This window comes from Etheostoma cragini, chromosome 3 (assembly GCF_013103735.1).
Source record: "Etheostoma cragini isolate CJK2018 chromosome 3, CSU_Ecrag_1.0, whole genome shotgun sequence".
Classification (NCBI taxonomy): domain Eukaryota; kingdom Metazoa; phylum Chordata; class Actinopteri; order Perciformes; family Percidae; genus Etheostoma; species Etheostoma cragini.
Window position 1 is genome coordinate 23,867,113 of NC_048409.1, and position 19,326 is coordinate 23,886,438.

Sequence of the window (19,326 nt, forward strand, 5' to 3'; positions counted from 1 at the left end):
TCTCTCTTAGCATTAATATGCAATAAATGCAGCACAACACTCCAGGATGGGAGTGGGGGGGGATGAGAGCTGGAAACAATAACAGAGGATTAGCAGGAGATAATGTGGATTAAGACGACTAGAGAAGATAGAAAGGTAGATAGAAACATTAAAAAGTAAGAGAGCTAAAATGGAGGAGACCAAATGGGTTTACAGAGGGATGTGTAGCGCTGGGTGTAACAACATTTACAGTATGAGGTAAAAGTCAAAATAGATGTTCCTAGAGTCTTGCATGTTTCTGTACAATCTCTTCAATGAAAACAATCGACCTGTATGTCTGATGTATCTCCCATTTTTTCCGAGACAGAAATTTTCAGAAGCTCAACTCTTGTGTCTTTATCCTCTACATGGAGAGATCACGCTTCACCAAGCTGAATTAACATTTTGATTAAAAGATGCGTCCAAATGGGTGAGAAACGTTTTCATCTAAAATGCCTATACTGTTGATGCTGATTAACCAGCTGATACGGAGTCTTACAAATACAATTTGGTGAGCTTTAGGCCACCGGGTGGTTATGTTTAAACTGCTGACTTTACTGTATGTTATGTGGTCACTTTTCTGTAAATTGTATGTTGTGAAAATCTATGTTGTAAACCTCGACAATGTTTTATTTATTTATATTGTAGGTTGTGTGTGATTTGCATGCTTCGTGTATCTTATCTTCAAGGCTGTATTTTTTCTATGCACACCTGGTTACAAGACACATTTCTTTTAAGGTTAACATCAAGAGCTATCCTTTTCTAAGTTTTGGAATTTGTCTGGAGAACAAAAAGTGATTTTCTTTTGAATGAACTCCATATTTTTCTCAGCTTCCTATTAATTCACAGAATGAAACATATTCAAAATGTTCCAGTATTTGAAGCTATGAGATTTTATGTGAAATTGTGCTCAGTCCCAAGAGTAACCCCACTAAAAATAATTAATATACTTTAAGACCAAACATTTAAAGACACCCTGTCAACCTACTTTTACGTACTTACTTGGGCTGTGTTTATGATTTGGAATAGGGTCCTTCCTTCCATATAAATTATTACTTTGTGCTATAGCTTGTATTTGTTAATCTAGAGGACATGGACAAGTGCATATTTTGCAGGGAATGCAATCACCCAACATCAGTGGTGGAGTATTTACGCACTTATGGGTGAATGGAAACAAATCTCTCATGTTATGAAATCTGATGTTATCCTGAAACCAGTGGAATGGAGGCTGTTCTAGCGGCACAATAACGCCTTGATCTTCATCAACCACATATGAGTTGAATCTGCAGGTGTCCATTTTGTCATGTACTGTAGGTAAATAATGTGCACAATATATTTAAGACGGTTTCTGTTACTCTCTTCCCTCTCTTTGCAATAAAATATCAGTTTTGTCAATTCAGATGACTACATAACGGTTTCATTTTCCTTTAAGGATATCTGGTATATGCAGCATAGGGTAAACTCTGTCTCACTGCCCTATGTACTCTCTTCAAACCCTCCCAATCTTCAGAAAAGAGTGAGATGAGAGTCAAGATTTCCTCTGCCTCCTCCAGCTCTCAGACTCCAATCCCAACGGACAAAGAAGTCAGAGAAGAAGAAGAAAGGAGGAGAAGAAAGGAGGAGAAGAAGCAAGAGACGATGAAGACGAAAATTATGTTGCTTTCCTTTTTACCCCTTTGCTTCCTTTTGCCTACTGAAAGTTTCATCACTGTCTCGCCACAGTTAGTTTTTGAAGATGAAAAAGATCCAATTTGCTGACAGATAAAATACTGATTAAACATTTATAAAGTGGGTTTTCACTGGTTGTGGACTTTACATGGGATGAGAGAAATTGATTACTACAATTAAATGTGTACTTAAAACAGCTAGCAATAGTTTTAAGGGAATAAGATGAAGGAATTCAGTGTACACTACCTGCTAAGCACCAAACACCAGACAGACTTAGATAGAGAACAGCTGGTAAATGCAGTGTAGCATTTAGCAGCTAGAGAGCCAGATATTTCCCTTAGTTGGTAGATAACAACACAGAGCTAAAAAATTAGACAACATTAGACTTCCATTCCTCAGGTGGACAGAATCCAACTGCTGGATATGCAAATAACAGTTTTCAAGCTCTTCATATCACGTACAAGTGATATGTCAGTGCTGTGTTCACTAATTGTTTCTGCTGTCCTAAGTGGCCAAAAAACTGTTATGGCAAATTAAAGTTTTAGTGGCCAGCTAGATCTATTCATAGCAATTACACAGTTTTTATATGTTTAAGATGAGATACAAAACAAACAAAAAAGTAAAACAGTCTGACAAATGATGACTTATTGTGCTTTTTATAATGGTATTATCACAAAGAAACCTCTATTATTTTTGCACTAACCCTACTTAAAATCCTTTTTTGTTTCCTTTATAGATACCGCATCATAATGTTTGTATGTTTACTTCAAAGACCACTGAGCTTTACTGTCATGTCTCTGACTGATTTTAATTTGAACTTCTTTTTATATTAATCACATTAACTAAAATTATTACCCGGAAAACAAAGTCGTCAGGTCCTTTTTCAGCCCTGGATAGTGTCTGCAGGTATTCATTTCAGCCCAAGGCAAAGAAGAGTTTTGAAAGCACCCGCTGCTCATTAAGCTAATTCCTTTGAGTGCACACTGATAACTGAAGGTGACTCAGATGAGTGTGTCAACATTTTTATCCACTCGGATCATCTCACATACACTCAAATAACACATCTGGTGTGTAGAGGTGAAGGAGATTGAATGGCGTTGATGTTGAAAATAACTTGGGAATGTAATGAACAGAAAAATGAATTATAAATGTTTAGCCAGTGAATCCCAGTTGAGAGAGAGAGTGAAAAGAAGGGCACTCAGGTCATGAAACAATAATAAGACTTACCTCATAAATTCCTCCAAACAGAGACATGAACTTGCTGAGGAGAGCAGCGCACAAACTGGCGATGTGTACGAACGGACCCTGACAGGACAAAACACACAAAAACAAGTTACAACATGCTACAAGTTTAGAAGCTATCTCCTCTTTGTTGAAAGAGCCAACAACCACTCTTTGAAAACACAACAACAACAACAAATTCTGCAGTGAATATTAAAATTCTGGGGATGTTCAAAGTGGAACTAACAGGATTAAAAGTGAGAGCATCATCACATCATGCTCCCGTTAAACGAAGAGAGAGGCCTGCGCTTAATCCAAACTGACAATGCTGCTGCATTAGTATGCAACCAAAAGGTCCTGAGGCTTGGTTTTGTGTGTGTGTGTGTGTGTGTGTGTGTGTGTGTGTGTGTGTGTGTGTGTGCGCCTCTGTGTATGTCTTCAGGCTAGGAAGTCTTTTGTGGTATACGATACTTACCTGAAAATGTTTTTGTTGAAACACTAAAACATCTGCATAGCTAGATTGGGTATCCTGAACCTCTACAAAGACATTATTCTCCCTCCCTTTGGGTTAAGAAAAGGTCCTGAGTCAAATCTGCATCTGCAAACTCCTTTCATTGTTTTTTTTTCCCCCTTTTACCAATTTCACAATCGTCGCTCTTGACCTGAACATAAGCACATTGGCCCCAGTTTGTGTTTTTTATGGATCACTTTGAACTCATGCTCCAGGGATGTGGATCTGGAATGGAAATGAGCTGGGGAGGGTTATGCTTCCCTGGGAAGCTAATGTATGCATGTAGCATATTAGTTTTTCATGTATATATGCACTGCAAATATAAAACACACCACACTTCCAACATGTTCAACCAGTGTTCCTGCACTTTAGTCCGAGCTGCATGGGTTTTTGATGACAGAAGGATTTGAATTGAAGTCCACACAGCTGGTATTCTGTGCTAGAATTTAGCGACTGGATGTTGTGTAAGCTGACACATTTTTTAACACTGAGAATCACTGAAACTGTGGTAGAAAAAAACATAACTGTTGTTTATATGGGTCAGCATTTGAGTTTTGCTTTTTGCTGTCATTGCCATAGTGGAAAATTGATTTTGTTTCACGTCAAGTCAGACATAATGACATGGTTCTGTAATGGACAGCTTATGTGTGTCAGTGGCAAGCACACACACACACACACACACACACACACACACACACACACACACACACACACACACACACACACACACACACACACACACACACACACACACACACACACACACACACACACACACACACACACACACACACACACACACACACACAAAAGTATAGTGGAGCAGCTGTCAGCTTTTGCTGTGCCTGTGTAGACACATGAACACATACAGTACAGGAAGAGCCCATAGAGTGAGTAAAGCTGGTGTGTATGTGTTACCTCCTTGCCCAGGGGCATGCCGCTGCCCAAAGCACAGGTGAGACCAATGACTTTGGCCACGAAGGTTTTGAAGGTGAGGTATTCCTTCAGCACAACTCCTCGCAGGATGGTCTTCATCTCTGGAATCCCTGAACCTGCAGAGGAGCACAGTGGGTGCTTAGTGCTGACTGTTAACTTATCAAGAGAAACTAAACTGACCTTTACTGTAAGTGGACACATACTGGCATCACCAACAGAGCAACTACTTATAAATTACACAGCAATAGTTCAGCTTGGCAGTTTGACAGAAATGCATATTACTTGCTGAGAATTAGATAAGAAGATCGATAACACTCTTATATCTGTACATTGAATGTAAAGTTACTGTTAGTAGCTGTTAACTTTGCTAAGACTAAAAAAAAGGCAAAAACAGGTTGTCCAAAAGGTAAAATCTGTCTACCAGCACTTTGAAAACCCGCTGACATCACAGACATCATAGCCTCTAATAAAACTGAAACAAATGAAATGGAAGTAATCTCATTTGTTTCAGTTTTATAAGGGGTTATGTGCAGCACAAGACCACTACACATAACCCTCTCGTATGTCAAACAAACATCCCCCGTTTCTGTTCTTTTTTGTGACCAATTTTGTATTACATCTCAAACAAACATATACAGAGAGAAAACATGTACACAGAGTCACACACACAAACAACAAACAGAAATAAGCAATTTCGGTCCTAAGGAGGTGATTAAGACACACTTTGGTGCAACACAAAAAGCAAGGTCAATGCCTAGTCAAGGGAGGAGAGAAACAAAAAAACACAAAAAGAGAGAAATTATCTAAGAAGAGAAAATGACAATAACAGACAAACAAGATGCAGCAATTCCAGACGCTGTCCTAACCCTACACAAAAAGGATTTTTCAGTTTTAATGCTAAGCTAAGTTAGCCAAATGCTGGCTCAAGCTTAATTTTTTACATCCATAAAGGAAAGCAATATTAATCTTCTCCTCATCTAAAGCTAAGCAAGTAAGCTAATACGTCTTAAACATATTTGGCCAATATGTCATAAATATTCCTTTGAAATGAACCTCATCTAGTTGAAAAACATGAAAGATAATTTCAAAGAACTATGCCTTAACCCTGCAAATTGACCAGTTGGAATAATAAACATTTAGTTGCCTTTTTGGATTAAAGCTTGACTCTCTGACAGGAGAAGTAATACGGTTTGGTTAGATACATTTTCAATTTTAAGAGAACCCTCCAGAATATCATTTCATTTATTAAAATGCTGCTAATAGACGCTTTAGGAGGGAAAAAAATCAAATACTTCGGTAGATGGCAACTTCAAATGCCACAATTTTATATTATTTTATATATGACATGTTTTGAAAGCTCCGCTATGCATCCTTTTGAATTATGCATGTAGAACATTACTGCATAGGCAAAAGGGTTGTCATGTTTGGTCCTCAGCGCTCATGTGTAAACAGACTAATGGTTCTAAGATACTAAGAGTATCACTTTGTTATGTCATGTGTGCTCACTAATCTGGCATTACAAAGTGTTGCCAGATAGTGTCTAAGATTACTTGCACAACAGTTTTTTATTCTTTTTCATAATAAACTGAAAATAAAACATTGTCCCACCAAGAACACAGTCTAAAACCGTGACTCAGTAAGGGGAGGAGTGAAAGGGAAAAGGAAATGTCTGTCAGTGATAGATTGACTCTCAGGAGCACACCTAGCTCTTTAGCCTCTGTTACTAGAGTGACAGCAAAGTCTCTGCTCTACCTGCAGCAGAAATTACTTCAGGCACCTGATGGAGTACTGCACTGAATTTAAAGAACCTGAAGTATATACTACAGCGTGGAATTGTGAGCAGAACATGTAGAGGACTTCTCTCCCTCCCTCATCTAAGACTGAAGCAGAGGAGGCACCCTGGGGAGCAAGCAGAGCCTTTAGGGGCAGATCCTAAAGAGGTGCTGAGGGGATTTACAGTGTGTCGCAGTAGTGATGCACTGTAGGAAGTACCATTTACTGCAGACACAGGTTTTACAGTAGGAGTGCATTACAATACAGGGTGGCATCAGTCTGGTAGCTCAAAAAGCAACATTTCATATTAAGCTATCAGGGTTTAAGTTTCTTCAGTAAGTTCATAGTTTTTAGATAAAAAAGAAAACTGAATTTATTAATAAGGTGTACAGTTTTTACAGTGTCTGCTCTGCATGCCCAGTACTGCTTGCTTTGTTGGTAAATGTGCTGATCTTAGTTCAGTATGTCATTTTTGGACATGTCTGCTATTCTTGTTTAATCTTGGCCGCCTGACTTTGGTATAAAATTAACTTACTTACTTACCGTCTTGTACATATGAAAGCGCATTTGTCCTTGTATTCTAGTGCAATATGAAGCTGAAAAATGCACAATTCAACATATTTGAATGTGGTTATATTGCCTCTTTTTAAATGTCTTTGTTGTGAGTATATTGTATGTTTTCTTTATGTTTGTGCTCAGTGTATATGTTCTGTTGTGTATGTGTGTGTTGGTCGTACCAACAGCCTGGGGTGCGAGAATCTGGGTGAAGCCAGCTGAGAAGGTGATGAGGACTACAGGGTAGGTGACCCAAGCCAGATACTGCAGAAACACGTTACTGTCCAGACCACCGTACATCCATTTCTGTGCTGTGGACATACAGACAAAACCAAGGCAGACATGTAAACCACAATCCAATATATCCAACAAAACAGAACAAAAATTACACAGAGTTAAAAAGAGTGCATGTATGGAAATATACCGTACACTTCAGAAACAACAGCTTTATACAGTATGTCTTTCAAGAGATACAGTAGTTAGGGTAAACATGTCATGAGGACAAATAATGCACACACACACACACACACACACACACACACATACACACACACACACAACTGTGCTTGTGTGTGTGTGTGTCTCTCCTCAGGTCAGGTGGTTAGTCTGTAATGTTGTCTTCTCTTTGACAGCACAACACACACAGAAATACCACACCTTAGAAATCCATTTGATTTTGAGCTGATGCTGAGAGGTTTCAGATCAGCTTCTATAACTTCCTGCCATCATTTTAAGACTCCTACCTTCCGCTTCCTGGACTGCAAGTTGACTCAAATCCCCCGTTCACATCATCGCCTCACTCAGTTTCCTGCCTCCACATTGCAGGTAGAAGATTAATGCCATTAAAGGCCTCCCTTCCACCCCTTGATCCACTTTGACTGCTTCTTTCTGTCATCAATCACTGATGCTTTGCTGCCCGTATTCCTTCCTTTTCCTCACTTGTTAGGCTAACTTCTCCAATATTCCCCCAACTATATTAATTTCCTTTGTGCCCAGGATACCTCCTTGCACCTACCCTTCAAAAGAACCTTTTCACGCAACACATTGAAATCTTCAGCATTAAGTTCCAGTGGCTTTCCCAAGGGCTCAATCCTAAATACACTACATCTCTATTTACGAGCTCCTGTTAGGCCGGATCATTAAAAAACAACCCTTTTCATTGCAATGTTATACAGTTGTCTCGAGAGTTTATCTTCCAGAACTCACTGCAATGAAAATGTGTTGGATGGCTCATATGTTCTCCAGCTGAATCAAATATATCAACAAAAAAAAAACTGCAGGTTCTAATGACACCATCAGTCAACAAAAGGCTTGGACAGACTTATACTAAACTACACACCAACATGTATGACTGGCACCTGTTTCTTTAAGCCTACCCCCCTGAAAAAACCCAGTCGGCTCTGATTGGTCAGTGTTTTCACTTTTTTTTAAATCTGTGCTATCTCTCTGGACCGTCATTGCATACTGGGAATGACTATGACGGCACAGTAGTAAAGTAACGTCACCCATTTGTCTTTATATAGTAATGTTGCGACATCACAATCGTGCGGAAGTCTCAACGGCTCATTTAAAGGCACCCTTTCTGAATATGGGTTGTGTGCATTTCTGTCGTGTGAGTGTTTTGATACTATCAATCATAAATAACTCATCCCCTTCTTGTTTCTAACAATGCATCCTTTACTTGTGAAATAACCCGCCTTTGCCGCTGCGCTTGTTGATACTGTGCATGCCCCAAACTAAGGTACAGAATCCAATCCCTCCCTGTCTCACCTTGTAGACAGATGGCAATGCAGAAGTCCATCACCCAGCTGACCAGGGCCATGAGGAGTCCCAGCAGGATGAGGAAGATCCAGTCCTCCCCGACCCGTGAGATCAGGAACTTCTGACAGCGAACCGTGCAGACTACAGAGATGGCATGAACACAAAATAACATGTTAGGGGACTACAAAAACACACACTACAACTACATTACCCAGGAATTGGCACTGAGGTTTGGACAATGCAAACAATATTGGCTCTATTAGCCAATCTTGGAAACACTGGCTAACAACAATTGCTGTGTTTCCATCCAACAGCTTTAGGAATGCTGAGCAACAGTAAAAAATGTTGCTACCTAATAGTCCACTCAATCCTGAATACTGTTTTACTTTGTTAAAGTGATTAGTAGCAGTAACCCCCATAGGGGAGTCAACATATTTTTTTTGAAAATGGTAAAATCTATAATTTCTCCCAAAATTTACTCAGTGGCGTCTGATACGTGATAGATGGGTGAACAATGTGATCGATCTTAAATCCACACAAACATACAGCTTGGCAATTTGGGTAACACTTTTGTTGGGTTTTAACCCTGTGAATGCTGGATGACGAGTATTAGCCGCTTCCGGGCTCCTATCAGAGAGCACGAGTTACCAGATGGTGTACAACTTTTTATTTGGTAGAGCGTAGACAGGCAGTCACAAGCTGTACATTGTTGCTTGTATGAATGAAAAAAATGGATGAATGATTGAATGAAGTTTATGGTCTCTGACTTCAGTACAGGCGGTCTCTGTAGCATGAGGAATTCACAACACTTTAAATTCACCTGAAGGTTAGAACTACAGTTTGTTACCAACTATGCTTGACACCAACAATGGGGTAAATAGAGACAGAGCATTTGAGTTAAGTTGTGTTAAGTTTAGAGAAGAATTTCCTTTAAGATGACTTGTTCCATTTAATCTAGTATTAATTTATTCATTTGCTTTATTTTTTATTGATTATAGCCGGGATGGAAAACCAGCTACTGTACCTTTGGTGTAGAAGCAAAATGCCGAATGTTATATGACTTTAGAAAAAAACTGTGTTAGACTTAGACTTCTCTTCTTTGTGGATCCATTGGGATGATTTCCGCAAGGAAATGAAATTTACGTCCACACAGGTTAACACACAGCACGAGGTTATGAGAGAAACTCAGTGTATGTTCCCCTTGTGTTAAGAATATTACCTGCAAGGTAATGGGGCAAGAGGCTGAAGACAAAACAGACTACACTGATCTACTACAACGAATGTGTGTTAAACGGACTACACAAGCCACAGCAATTGGGTGAACTAAACGCAAAACACACACACAAAGAAGTGCAATAAGAACAATCCGATCTGCTTTACTCACGTGCAAGTGACAGGAAACTAAGATTCCCAATATGCTGTACAAGACTCAGTCCGAGACATACATACACTAAAGTTAATAATTCAGAACAATTAAGGTGCTAACAGGAATCACACTCTGCACGCAAAAATATGTTTCTGAAAACATTTGATGCAAGAAAAAAAATACAGTAACAGAATAGATTTATATTTAATCAGCACTGCATGCCTAGTTTGACAGTTTAATTTCTTGGCTCCAATTGGTTGTTTGTCTTAGGGTGCAGTGGACTCTTGCAAATAAAGCCCAGCGCAAATTCTTTCAGGAAGATTCCCAATAACTCCAATCACCCCCCTCTCTTCCTAAATTTATCAGATGGGTTAAGGTGGTCACTTTTCAGATAAACCCATAAGATTAAGCCATGAATTGCGTAAGCCAATAACAGCATTACATCTTTGTTTTAAATCAGTTTCTCTCTCTGCAGCTGTCAGCTGCCATTTCAGGCAAACGTGTAACCCTCCTCCTCCTCCTCATCCCCCTCCACCTCTGGTCACCGTCTACCACGGCAACTTGAATTTCCTTCCGGCAGACAGCTTCTTTGTTCAGACCACAGGTTCCTTCTCCATCACCAGTGTCTAGGCTCCATCAGGGGGATATGTTTTGGTTTCTCTACACTTTAAAAAAATAACATAACAATGGAGTCTAATCTCCAAAGACTCTGTATATTTTACATTATGCATATGTACAATAAATCTTCTCAGAGCTGACTCTTGATTGAAATGCCATTAGGAGCATCAACATAATCTTTTTCATAGTTTATCTGATTTATGTTGGACTATCTTACATAAATAGTAGCGACAAACATGGCAAAACCTATTTTTTCTAACAGTTACCAATTGAACGGGAATGAATGGGAACTAGTGAATAGTGACTATACAGCAATTTCACAGAAATTAATGAGTTAGCCATTGGGCTATATGACTGAATGTTATCTTCTCTTGGTTCTTTTGAAAATAGTATGTGTGACCAGCAAACAGACAAGAACTAAAAAGGCAAGACTGTATTTCCTTATTTTTCCCCCTTGGCCTGGACCAACTAAACCGAACCACTAGTGTGAAAGCGATCCTTTGGAGAACACAAACCTTTGCCAAGGCTGCACAATTCTTCAAAATACATTTGAATCTGCATCACATTACACATGTGCCAGACATCTGTTTTATTTAAGTGAAGTAATTAATGAGAAAATAACGTACATGTTTAAAAATGGCCTATACATTTAAATGTTATAAAGCCAGGTGTCAGAAGATAACTGGCTAAAGTGCTTCTAGCAATGGCATGAGTGCAAATAGTTGGTAGCAAATTAGGACTAATGGCCTTAGACTATATAACAGACTTTAGTATCAAAGAAGTGTTTAAGGATGTTAGCACAGAGCACCAAAGCCAAAGATTTAGCAGAGACTTGCAGATTATGTTTAATTGGTAAGTGACTTAAATGTAAAAAAGAAAAAAAAAGAAAAAAAAAGAAAAAGAAAAAGAAATAATTGCTAAAACATGAAAAGAAATAGATTTTTAGAGTTGAGGCAAGACTAGTCTATACCCTCCGCGTTCAACTTTCAGGATGGCTCCAGTGTTGCGAAAAATTCTGCTGGATCCATGTATTTTTTCGTTTTTGCTTCCTTTATGTTGGAGTTTTACATTTGGTGTATTTATGAGGATTGTTGTTGACTGCTCCTCAGATCTCTGTATGTTAAATTGGGAAAGCTAGTTAGACTATCTGTCCAATCTGAGTTTTTCTATATATAACTTTACCGGAGCATGTTTTCCTCCCCTCCCTGAACGCCGTGTGGAGTAGGCAGACTCTCCTTCAGCGCGCTATGAAGGAGGGTCTGGCAAAGCGAGACTAAGGCAAGACTGACACTTCTGTTTGAATGACAGACAGGGAGAAGAAAAGAGACAGAAAGTGAGAGAGTGGGCAGGAAGTGTATAATATATACTGCAGGGATGGCAAGAAAAACGCAGATACATACTTTCACACTAACACACATACATGCACATATTCCCCAATCAACACCTTAAGGAGCTGTCAAACACACACATGCTGGCCAAGGGTGTGACAAGCACATTCACAAACACACACAATCTTTGCTTAGCCTTTGCTTCACTCCATAGACTAGCGGACAGACACACAATTATGGGAAAATTCTGAGAAATAGGCTTCATACATGTGTATATTAAGATTTAGTTTGAGCAAGTGTGTTTGTGTGGGCGCTTGTGAGTCATCTAACCTAAGGGCCGTCTATGTTCTTGGACCCCTTCTGTCATCCAGACACTAGTCAATGTTACTGACTGTTATTGTGAGTGTTAGTGTCTGAGAGAATGCATGTGTACATACATGTTTTCTTTGTTGTTCCAAACATGGAGCGTATGTGTCTGGGAGCAAGTGTAATCTTGTCTTTTTGGAGATGTAATCAGCTCTGTCTGTGCTGTTATTGTTTAATAGCTTTGTCTGTGGCACACACAACCACACACACACACACACACACACACACACACACACACACACACGGCTGACTTTATTCTTCATGGCATGCAATAAGCAGCATGCTAGTTCCCAATCACTCTCGTTGCCTTCTGACTCACCCTCTGCACCACTTTCCCCTTTCATCCCTCCCCTCCCTGATCCAATCATTTCTCTCTCTCTTCCTTCTTCTTCTTCTTCTGGTAATCATATTCAACCTCTGACTTTACCTCCTCTCAGGTCTTATCTGCTGCTCTCCACTCCTCCTTTCCACACTTGTTTCTTTCTTTGCACTCTCACCTCTCTTACCCCCCTCTCTCTATCCATTCATTTCATTCTTGCTTGTCCGCTTGCTCACTCTCTCCTTGGCAAGAAACATAATGCCCACATACCTGCTGAGACTAATTTAGGTTGCCTTGGATACACAGCACATCTAGTTCCTTTGCTTGGCATTAAAACTGTGGGTGAGTGTGCACATGTCTTCTTGTGTTTATTTTGGTTTGGACAACACACTTTGGAAGACTGTTTTCAGAAGTAAATTAGCCTGGCTCCGCCCTCGTATGTACATCCGCTCAATTGTCATTTTCCCACAGTACACCTTCTGGGTTTGTGGCTGAGAACAATGACATTGAGGTTGTGTGCGGAAAAAGATGCGAGCAAAGCCATTCAGTCCATTGCGGCAACGCTGCCGAATATCAAGAAGTTAAAGCCCGATCAAGAACAATCTTTGCTGACTTTTATTTGTGGCCATGATGATCCAACAACTTGGCAGTCTTTCATTAGACCTTTTTTGTCTGGCAGGAGAAGGAGTGAACAACAGAGTGAAAACACACACACACACACACACACACACACACACACACACACCTACCTTAAAAGGGAAATCTTTAACAGCGTAGGTTCCCTGCAAACGCTCTCACATAAAACCAAATTACTCAAATCACCTCCTCGTTTCTTATGCAAGAAGACAGCTGTACATGGGTGTAAAGGCTAAAAGAGCCTACCATTAATGCCTCAATTTTGCACAGTCATGCCAATGAGGCCTATCTCCATTTTGTGTGTATGTGCTCCCACATTTATGATGTAGATTCATGAGCAAATATGATTCAATTAGATTAAATTCAATTACCAATGCTTGTGTTTTAAACCACCATCTTGATTAGATCAGAATTAATATAGATAGGCAAATCTGATCATTCAGCTCTTCTGGTTTTTAAACAAACTTTTGAAAATAGAGGGAGGGGCGAGATACAGTATAGTATATTTACAGTGCAGTTTATTCTATGTACAGTTCAAAAAGGAAAAGTCAAAGATTTCTGAAGGTTGATGCCACAAATATTAGATGAAACATTTGGAAAGATGTGGCAGGGCACCTTTAAGGATTGAGTAATGAAAGTCGCCCATCTCAAGGTGCAGCACCAAGCGTACATTTGAAAATCTCACTGCACGCAATTGGATAACACTATGACCAATCCCAACAACACACAGGGTGACATATCCAGAGCCCCATACGCTTCGCTACCAACATAGCCAACTGGTAGATTACACTGTCGTCATTAAACCACAGTCATGTCGATACATCAATGTGATTGGTGCAGCTTGGCTACAAGGATATAGTTAATTACTATACCCTACAAGGGTATAGTTTAATCCTATACTATTACTCTATGAAAGAGTTACTTGCTGAGCAAATTCAAATTGTGATCTCGCCAGAACTCTGGATTTCCAGTGTTCTAGTGTCATGGTGAAGTTATTCAACACTGAAGGCCCTGGTGTAAAATAGACAGTCCGCCACTGATAAGTAGATTATCTGATACGGCTTTCAGGATAGTTTTGTCTGTTTTGAACTCTCTGCCTCAATTTCCTCAAAGTTCAGCATCATCAAGATGGTTTGCAATTATCAATGAAACAAGTGAAATTGATCACACGAAAGCTCGGTGTACACACTGTGATTCCATTAAAACAAACAGATTTCTGAAATGAGTCGTTTGTGCAGCTGCAGACAAAAGGGAAATGAAGGAAGAAAAGGCAGCACAAGTTGGTCCCTTAAGACAGAAAAGAAGCGTTGTTGGAGTTATAAAACCAACAATGCATCCGTAAATGTTTCCTCTTTTACTTAATATGGCCATCTCCATTCCCTCAGCACACTATAACAGAGCATCTCCTTCCTTCTCTTCCCTCCATTCCTCCACATTCATTCATTCATTGATATATCTATCCCTCCTCCACTCCTCCTTTATGTCTAAGCTAATGAGATGTAAAAGAAGGTGATGTTTATGTAAATGTGCTGTAACGGCAGTCCCAGGCGAGCAAGCAAATCGCCTCGTCTTGCACTCAATCACTTTGTTTGCTCATCGAGTAACGGCGGTTGTGACACCAGTCTTATGGCTGCAGTACAATGTCTGCCTAATGAGGTGTAATGGTGTACATGCACACAAGCACACACATCTACACAAACAGGCCAGAACAAAAATAACCAAGTGTTATTATGCAAAAGCATCCTCAGCACCCCTATTGATTCCCTTCCGAAACATAGTGATGTTTGCTTACTTTTTCTGCATTTAAAAGCAGGGAAACGTAATCAGATAGCATCTATTGGACTTATGAATGTTGCAAGATTCTTCCAAGAACCAAAAAAGTTTTAGTTTTGGGTCAGAACTCTTGGCGAGGGGAAGAAGTTAATCTGCTGAACATCTGAAGCTAAAATCTGAGTCTGATGTTCCTTAGGATTTTTGGCTGGACTTCAGCAAAGAGAGTGTTTGAATAAGAAGACACTGGTAATGTCTTTGCCTCTGCAATCAATCTTCTGATCTACAGATCAATACATGTAATAAATAAATGCATGTGTTTGGGTGTTTGGAAACTCCCCAGTGGCAAAGCTCTACGGATTGATGAGGACCCTCCAGGAATGCTGAAAGCTCTGTTGGCTGTCTTGACACGCCTCTTCAACATTGCCGATGGAGTGGCAGACCAAGGTGGTGGTTCCCCTTGAGTCCTTACACCAAGTGAAGGAGTTTAAATTCTTGTTGGCGAGTGAGGGGACAATGGAGCAGGAGATTGGTCGGAGAATTGAAGCAGTTGGTGAGGTATTCCATTCAATTTAGCGCACCGTCGTGACAAAAAGAGAGCTGAGCCAGAAGGCACAGCTTTCGTTCCTACCCTCACCTATGGTCGTGAAGGCTGGGTCATGACCGAAAGAACGAGATCCAGGGTACAAGTGGCTGAAATGGTTTTTCTCAGGGGGCTGGCGTCTCCCTTAGAGATTGAGAAGCACAGTCATCCATGAGGAGCTCGGAGTAGAGCCGCTGCTCCTTTGCATCAAAAGAAGCCGGTTGAGGTGTTTGGGGCATCTGGTAAGGATGCCTTCTGGGCGCCTCCCTAGGAATTTGTTCCAGGCAGGTCCAGCTGGGAGGAGGCCTCGAGGGAGACCCAGGACTAGGTGGAGGGATTATATCTCCAACCTGGCCTGGGAACGCCTCAGGATCCCCCAGTCGGAGCTGGTTGATGTGGCTTGGGAAAGGGAAGTTTGGGGTCCCCTGCTGGAGCTGCTCCCCTTGTGACCCAATACCGGATAAGCGGACAAAGACTGATGTATGTGTTTGGACACACACACTGACCATGAGACACACGCAATTTCCACTTTTCCCCCTGGATATGTAAATGGGGGCGGCAACCATGCATCCGCATATTAATGTTGACAAACTTGTTAGTCATATATAATTATAACAAATTTGAACACAGCTCAAGTTCAGCCCAAGTTTACTTTTATACCATAAACCATTAGTTTAAAGACCAACCAATATTGGATTTTACAAGCATCTATCAATAGTTGGGGGGTTTAGAAATCCAGTAGCTGTATCTGTCACTATTACTTTTTAACATAAACACAAAATATTACATTTTTGATAAAGATCCCATCAAATTGTTGTTTTGATGAATTGGGAACAAAACTATGTCACAAGGCTGAATATTCAGTGTGTGCTTTCTGATTGGCAAACTACGTGAGTGTGACACCGTTTCTAAATTAAGTCAAAGATCTACAGCTTCTCTGTACTGCCAACATTTTTGACAATACAATACATATGTTAATAATCAACCAATAATATTACCCAGGTAAATTTGAATGTTAAATAAATAAAAAATTATAAAATGATTCATGTTTACCTCCCAAGTTGTGTCCTGAACAGTAGATAGACATAGCACAAGCCATGGGATTGAACTGTTTTCTCAGCTAGCTACAGTTTGGGGCACGTATGCATTATTTGGTTCAGTTTTGCAACACAGATTACATTCAAAAAGGCTTGTGCAGAAAACAACTTCAAATAAAGTTATTTAGGAAAAATTAAAACGAGTAGTAAAACCGCAGTTGGCTTGGATTGGGGGTCGAGCACAGCTGTTAGTCTTGGTCTGCTGTATTGGAGAATTATGGTTTTAGTTTTTACCTGAAAACATCACGCCACGTTGTCCTGTTGAATGCCCAAATGAGGAGAGAGTCGGGCAGGAAAGAACAACTTCTCCCCGCAGAATTTAAACAGCCTCTACTTGCAGATTCAGGCAGGGTAATCCAATCCATAACTAAAGCATTGGGGTTTATAGCAAAAGATGCAGTCGCGGAGGACACAGGATTTCAGCATTAAGATTAAATTAGGTGGTATGTTGATGGCCCGATATTGGATTTTTTTTTTTGTATAAAAATACTAAACGTGGATTCTTTGTTTGCACTTATTGGAAATCCTATTTTTTTAATATTAATATTTTACAATGAAGAAGTGTAACTGTATGTTCTTAACCAGAATTTTATTAGGAAACAGGTAACGTTTTATGTCAAATAAATAATGGCAAAAACATGTCGAATTGAATTGGCAATGCTACCCCCTGTACCAAAAAGTTACCAAACTGAACCCAAAACTTTGACCCCAAAACTGTGATATGAACTAAACTATTTCAGTCTTATGATGGCACTTCTGATGACAATAACAGTCCACCAACGTAAGTGTGCATTGGAGAAATGTTTGTCTCTCTTCGTGTATGTGCGTGTGTTAAGTCTAATCACACAGGGGAGAGGTAAGCCATTTAATTTCCTGGATGAAAGCTTGGTGAACCAAAAGCCAAAGGACCTGCTGCTAAGTCTCTGCACTGCTTCTCTCTTTCTCTCCCACCTGCCTCTCTCATTCTATCCTAATTGATTTTATCCATCCAATCTTCAGACCTCCGCCATCAACTCCCCCGTCTGTCCCTTTCTTTTATTTATTTTCCTCCCTCCTCTCTCTTTTGGTTTCTCCTCACTCTGCCCCACCTCCTATGTTAAGTTACTGCTTCTCCTTTAAATAGTCCTTCCGTTTTCTCTCCGCATTCGTTCATTTATCTTTCTTCTCTTTATTTTGCCCATCCAGCTCCACCTCTACCCCGCCCCCCATCTCTGCTGTTGCCGAGTCAACACTTCCGTTCTGCAGTCCTCTGCAGACACACAAACACGCTGATTTACACTTTTATACCCTGGCGTAACCAATTTCAGACAATTTCTTTAGCACATGCATTTGTTATTATATAAACTGACAGCAGCACACACATGCACACAGTATAAACACATATGTATTATACATATAGCCTAAGGTTACTAACAGTGTATGTATGCTTTCATACATATGGAAGTGGAGAAATGAAGCTAACACACCATCAATCTTGGGAGGAACAAAAAGTATAACAAGTTGCAGACACACACACACACACACACACACAGTTAATGCAAAAGCTGCATACATGTGTGTGTGTGCCCATTGTACATTCAACTGTTCTTAAGCAGCAGAAAAGAAGGAAGACATTGATCATCATGCTTGTCCGCAGCTTGCACTGCCTAATCAGAACCATTCATCTCCTACAGTAACACACACACACACACACACACACACACAGTTCAGAGCTCTTTATTTCTTTCCATTAGGGCTCGAGGCTAGTTGTAATAAGGCCAGGCAATGAGAGTTAGTCTTTTTTTGGCACAGAGACACACAGCGGAATGGGAATAATATGCACACAGAGATATTTTTCATGTTGACTGTTGATTACTATGAAGCCACAAGGTGAGTGTATTTGCAGGCGCCACTTTGCAAACTGCAGTATCACGACAATTTGGCTTGTGCTTATATTTCTATTTCATTTTTATCTTCACTCACACATATTCACGGATGGTGTGTGCAAATTCAAGCCGTGTACTGTTTTAATACGTTGCAAAGCAAGGGAGACTTCTCTCAAGCGCTTGACGGAGATGAAGCAACACCTACTGACCACTTATCAAAGATTAATGATGGGATAGTAATGCAGCGGTATTAGCTGTAGCACAGTTGAGTGTGAGGCCTTAAGGGTAGTTGGTAGTTGTAAGGGCAGACTGGGAATGATATGGACGTTATTTCACTTGCTTGTTTACCAGAGATAAAGTCCTGGGGTGGAGCTTCCAGAACATACGGGTACCCTGACCCTGGAGGACAAATAGACCACATAACATAGTTAAACACAATCAGTGTCCCCATGTGTGTGTATTTATTTTACAGATACAGTTTTTCCCCCCCACACAATCCTTCGTTCTAAATAAATGTCCTTTCCTTTAAAGTGAAGATAAAAAAAAATCTCTCTTTATTCATTTTTCTACATAACATTATTAGTTTGTGATTGATGTCAGCCCTGAGCAAACTGAGCAGCACGAAAAGTGACCAAGGAGTGGAGGAGAGTGGGAAGAGAGGGACTAAGGAGTGATGGAGACCGCAAACCCCCCGACGGGGAAGGAAAAGTGTTGGAAGAGTGGTGATGAGACAAAGAGGAGGAGATAAGGACAGAGAAAATAAGATGGATAATAAAAAGCAGGCAGTTTGATAATGTGTGTGGGTAATGAACAATTAGAAACTCCTGTGGTTTACTTTATGGCATAATCACGTAGAGGAACATACCTATATTAGGTCAATTGATGTAGAGCTGCCACCAGATAAAAACTTATTTTTTTAATTGAAGTTCACTGAA

General features: G+C 40.1%; 1 protein-coding gene across 7 annotated transcripts in view; it reads right to left on the minus strand.

Moving 5' to 3' along the window:
• LOC117941700 (chloride channel protein 2-like) overlaps positions 1 to 19,326 on the minus strand; it is a 140,595-nt gene that overhangs the window by 60,895 nt on the left and 60,374 nt on the right. For 4 of the 7 annotated variants that reach the window (XM_034866710.1, XM_034866709.1, XM_034866715.1 and 1 more), the window contains exons 3-7: positions 18,740 to 18,790; positions 8,453 to 8,584; positions 6,865 to 6,993; positions 4,337 to 4,470; positions 2,914 to 2,991 (exon numbers count right to left, since the gene is read on the minus strand). In XM_034866710.1, coding sequence (XP_034722601.1) covers positions 2,914 to 2,991; positions 4,337 to 4,470; positions 6,865 to 6,993; positions 8,453 to 8,584; positions 18,740 to 18,790 — 524 coding nt within the window. The remainder of the gene's footprint in view (positions 1 to 2,913; positions 2,992 to 4,336; positions 4,471 to 6,864; positions 6,994 to 8,452; positions 8,585 to 18,739; positions 18,791 to 19,326) is intronic. The other 3 variants (XM_034866716.1, XM_034866713.1, XM_034866711.1) reach the window with 1 other exon arrangement.